The sequence below is a fragment of the Cynoglossus semilaevis genome, unplaced genomic scaffold, assembly GCF_000523025.1.
Source record: "Cynoglossus semilaevis isolate Cse_v1.0 unplaced genomic scaffold, Cse_v1.0 scaffold2800, whole genome shotgun sequence".
NCBI lineage: Eukaryota > Metazoa > Chordata > Actinopteri > Pleuronectiformes > Cynoglossidae > Cynoglossus > Cynoglossus semilaevis.
In genome coordinates this window covers 7,226-11,999 of record NW_007585182.1, presented here as the reverse complement: position 1 = coordinate 11,999, position 4,774 = coordinate 7,226, and the positions used below count along the sequence as shown (strand labels likewise).

The 4,774-nt window shown below is 44.2% G+C and overlaps 1 protein-coding gene across 1 annotated transcript in view; it reads left to right on the top strand.

Moving 5' to 3' along the window:
• LOC103398938 (G protein-coupled receptor kinase 5-like) overlaps positions 1–4,774 on the top strand; it is a 19,270-nt gene that overhangs the window by 11,180 nt on the left and 3,316 nt on the right. The window contains exons 2-9 of the mRNA XM_025053900.1: positions 1,616–1,711; positions 1,797–1,870; positions 2,421–2,498; positions 2,593–2,690; positions 2,762–2,854; positions 3,746–3,809; positions 4,443–4,583; positions 4,668–4,766. Coding sequence (XP_024909668.1) covers positions 1,616–1,711; positions 1,797–1,870; positions 2,421–2,498; positions 2,593–2,690; positions 2,762–2,854; positions 3,746–3,809; positions 4,443–4,583; positions 4,668–4,766 — 743 coding nt within the window. The remainder of the gene's footprint in view (positions 1–1,615; positions 1,712–1,796; positions 1,871–2,420; positions 2,499–2,592; positions 2,691–2,761; positions 2,855–3,745; positions 3,810–4,442; positions 4,584–4,667; positions 4,767–4,774) is intronic.

Here is a 4,774-nt window from a genome sequence, read left to right as displayed (position 1 = left end):
GGACTGTTGTAGCTAATGTTAGCTCTGGTGTCTGTACCAGGACTGTTGTAACTAACGTTAGCCCACTGCAGACCCATACCAAACAATTTACGGACCGGCACTAGTCGCCGTACCAGGGGTTGAGAACCCTGACATACAGTATATAATATTTCTTGATTCTGCTCATGAACAAATACGAAGCCTGCGGAGACAGAACCCGGTTGAATCGGTCATCTGACATTTGCGATGAGACACAACATATCAAAGACGTGACTATTGTAGTTCGGGGGCCGAACGTGAGAAACTGCGAGGGCGAGTCGGACTCGCGGCACACCTGCAGATCGTTATGCAAACACGCAATTTCACTCCTACGCACAATCAAATGTTATGCAAAAACAGTTGCGAGGCAATGAAGCTTTCCAGGAACCGCGTTGGAAAAAATAAAAGACGACCGTAATATATGTAATAATTTAACAACAAAAAAAAATGACATGAGAGTTCGTTTTTAAATCCATTGTAAATTTTAAGTGCGTCACTTATTTATTATTATTTGATAGAAATATAGATTCCGTCTTCGCTTGCGATCTCCACGTAGGAATGACGTGAAAACAGTTCTATTGCCTCTGCTGCCCCCTAGAGGCCCAACTAAAATTAAATATTCTCCGCCACGTGTGAAAACGTACAAGAAAAAAATCTAGATCATAATAAAAATTGCGTTCCTTATCGGTACTGCGTCTTTGCAACTACCACGGGCTACCACAGGGGGTGCCATTAAGCACGTGGTTTACTTCACAAATAAAAAATCAATCGATATTTGACGTTGTCTGTCGTGACATTTTGGATTGGTATGTCGTGACTGCAGCCCCGTACGAATCTCCCCCGTGAGCGACCGGCGCGCTAGCACAAGGCCACCATCGACACTGTTTTTTTTTTTTTTTTTTAGTTTACTGGGCCACAGGGGCCGTTTGACCTTCTCTGTCAGTGTTTGCTTGACTTTTGGAGGACATTATCGTAGCAGTAGTGTTTGCGATCTCAATCTATTCAAAAACTAAAACACAAATATATGCAAATATATTTGGCCCTCTGACGTGCGCTGCGGCGTCGGTACATTTGCCTATCGGCTAAAACAACAGAACTAGCGCTTGGTGTTTTTATTTCCGATTTTAACTTTTCCTGGGAAAAAAACAAACACCTGCTTGAACCACTTTCAGAAGATAAAATATCTGATCGTACGCTTACGCAAATAGCCCTGACATTTCCTCGTTGTAGTGGGGGAAGTTGGGACTGTGGGCTGTTGTGTGTGTGTGTACGGTGCTAGCAAAAGCTAGCTCTAGTATATTGCAGTAAGGCTCGCCTTCCTCGGGGGGGCACCAAAGCTCATAAGAAAGGCGGGACGTGGGACAATGTGTTAGCTAGCTAGGTTAGAAAGGAGAGCGCTAGAAGAAACAGGAGCGAACGTTAGCTACAACACTGGTACATACACCAAAGCTAAAGCTAGCATCGTAGCTGAGCTTCGACAGGGTTTACTTTACACTCAGGCGATCGGTGATGACTAGCTACTACAGTGTGTATCTTAGTCGTGTTGTGGAGTTTTTTTTAATTTTTTTATTATTTTTTTTTTTGCTGCCCCCTGCAGGTGGAGGAGGAAAGCGCAAAGGGAGGAGCAAGAAATGGAAGGAGATCCTCCGATTCCCTCATATTAGCCAGTGTTCCGAACTGGGGAACAGCATCGGTAACTGTTGGGGTTTTTTTCACTTTAATGCGAATTGTGATTATTTAGTTACGTATTTATTTCTGTATTTTTCCTTGTTTCGCAGAAAGGGACTACGTTTGCCTTTACTGCGAGACCAAACCCAGTTTGCAGCGATGCATTCGGTTACTGGACGCAATGGTACACACACACACCAGAGCTAACGTTAGCTACAATAGTCATAGTACAGACATCAGAGCTACGGTTAGCTACAATAGTCATGGTACAGACATCAGAGCTAGCGTTAGCTACAATAGTCGTGGTAGAAACACCAGAGCTAGCGTTAGCTACAATAGCCATTGTACAGACACCAGAGCTAGCGTTATCTACAATAGCCGTGGTAGAGACACCAGAGATAGTGTTAGCTAAAATAGCCGTGGTCCAGACACCATAGCTAACGTTAACTACAATAGTTGTGGTACAGACACCAGAGCTAACGTTAGCTACAACAGTCCTGATACAGGCACCGGAGCTAACGTTAGCTACAACAGTTCCGGATACAGGCACCAGAGCTAACGTTAGCTACAATAGCTCTAGTCTCTGTACCAGGACTGTTTTAGGTAAACTTAGCTCTGGTGTTTTTTACCAATATCAATATATATAGTTATATATTTTTTTACAGTTTTATGTTTATAATTAGTGTTAATATATTTGATATATTTGACATCACCGACTTGTTTGGTTATTTTAGGAAGACTACGAGGTGACACCGGACGAAAAAAGAAAAAGTACCGGGGACCAGATCATCAAGACGTTTCTCTCCAAACAAGTACGAGTCCTAACTTTTTCCGCCCGTCACCAAAATATAGAAGTAACGTAACATAACGTAACGTATGTATCTTTGTTTACACATGCTAACGAAGTCACCTCAGCGAGTGGACGTAGCCGAGGTTTTTGCCGACACCTGCAGGGAGAACCTGGAACTCAGTCCGTGTAAGGAAATCTTCAGTGATTGTCGCAGGTGAGTCGCGCTGCCTCCCCCAATGTCTCTCCGTTTCTACGATCTGACACAGGGGTTTGTGTTCCCATGTCAGCGGTTCACGACTTCCTGAGTGACGGTGCATTCAAGGACTACCAGAACTCCATGTACTTCGACCGATTCCTGCAGTGGAAGATTCTGGAAAGGTCGGACGAAACTTTTTTCTTTTTTTTTTTCATCAATATCGTCTTCGATCGTGAAGTTATACTGTTTTTTATGTGGAATGAAAATTAAAAATATATATATATATTTTTAGGGATGTCCAATATCAACTCTTAGCCTATTTCCGATGTGCTGGTATATGTTGTCCGAACACGTAATTTCCGATTCCGATATCAACTGATATCGGAGTGGTGACCTAGTGGATAAGGGCATTAAGTGCCGCCCGTTCACTAAGGTGGTTTATAGCAGTGTTTCTTAATCATTTCTTTGCATGCTACCACTACGGGGCAGAAATCTTTTTTTTACCCTCCCAAATTGAAACATTATAAACCTGGTAATTTTTTTTTTCTTTTTTAATTTCGATTATGTTAATATCAAAATCGATTAAGAAAAAAATTAGCTGCAATGCTGCTACCTAGTGGCTGTCACTTTCATATACAGCCTTTTTTTTTTATTTAGCGCGACCCGGGCATTCTGTTTTTCGGCTTTTCATAATCAGAGATAACTATGCTTATCGGACTGATAATATGGGTCGGTCGATGTTATCGCATTTTTTTTGCATCTTGTATGTTACAACGTAAAAACATGGACTCGCACTTTTAAAGTTAGCTTCAGAGAACGCCGAACGTCCCAAATGAGCTATCGTTAATTACCCAACTCACTCAGTTACGACCGTTCAGAAGAGTCCGACGCCACTCGGGGCGAATTACATCCCGTCAAGTGTCTGTAAAAAGGTCGTGAAGTCGCGAAGTTTAAAAGCCTCCGAGAAGCCGCGCCCTTGTACAGGAAACGGACTCCGGATGGTGTCGAGTTCTGGATCAATATCATACAAGCTTCTTCTGTGTTAATGGGTTCTCTGTGTTCTCTCTCCTCAGGCAACCAATCACGAAGGACACATTCAGGCAGTACCGAGTCCTGGGGAAGGGGGGGTTCGGAGAGGTAAGATGGCCGACATTGCAGATGTCCGACACAACACCACGTCGTGACCGGACGGTTATCAGATTAATGTAGGGATGTCGGAACTTTTTGCCGATATTTGATATACCAATATTGTCCAAACACTAAATTTCTGATTCCGATAACAACCGATACCGATATATGCTGCAGTTTGCCGCCAAAAATGAGATAAAACCCTCGTGACCCTACAAGCGATTTGGCAACTCTCAGGCATTGTCTTATCGGGATTTCATTATCGGAATGTCTGAACCTTTTGCTGATATTGTCCAAACACTTAATTTTTGATTCCGATAACAACCGATACCGATATAAGCCGTTGTTTGGCCCCAAAAATTTGGTAAAACTCTTGTGACCCTAAAAGCAATTTCGCAACTCTCAGGCATTCTATTATCGGAAGAAAAATCCAATAACGATTTTTACCGATATTACACAATTATGCTAATATTGGGCCTCAGAGTAGCTACGTCCAGAAAAGTGGACCGTCATCGCCCGACTGACCTTACTCGATTTGGGCTTTGGGAACCGCTATCTTGGTTCCCAAACCTGGTGTGGGGCTAAAAATCGCCAGCGGTACAGTTTTTGTGATCTGCGAAATCTCCCGTTTCGTTTTCTCAGGTGTGCGCCTGCCAGGTCAGAGCCACGGGGAAGATGTACGCCTGCAAGAAGCTGGAGAAGAAGAGGATCAAGAAACGCAAAGGAGAGTCCATGGCGCTGAACGAGAAGCAGATCTTGGAGAAAGTCAACAGTCGCTTCGTGGTGAGTTCCGCTTCTGGGGTCGCCACCCCCGCCCCCCGCTGGAATCGCGGCTTTTGAGTGTGTTCCCCGTCGTTCCCCTCGCAGGTGAGCCTGGCGTACGCGTACGAGACCAAGGACGCCCTGTGTCTGGTGTTGACCATCATGAACGGCGGGGACCTGAAGTTCCACATCTACAACATGGGGGCGCCGGG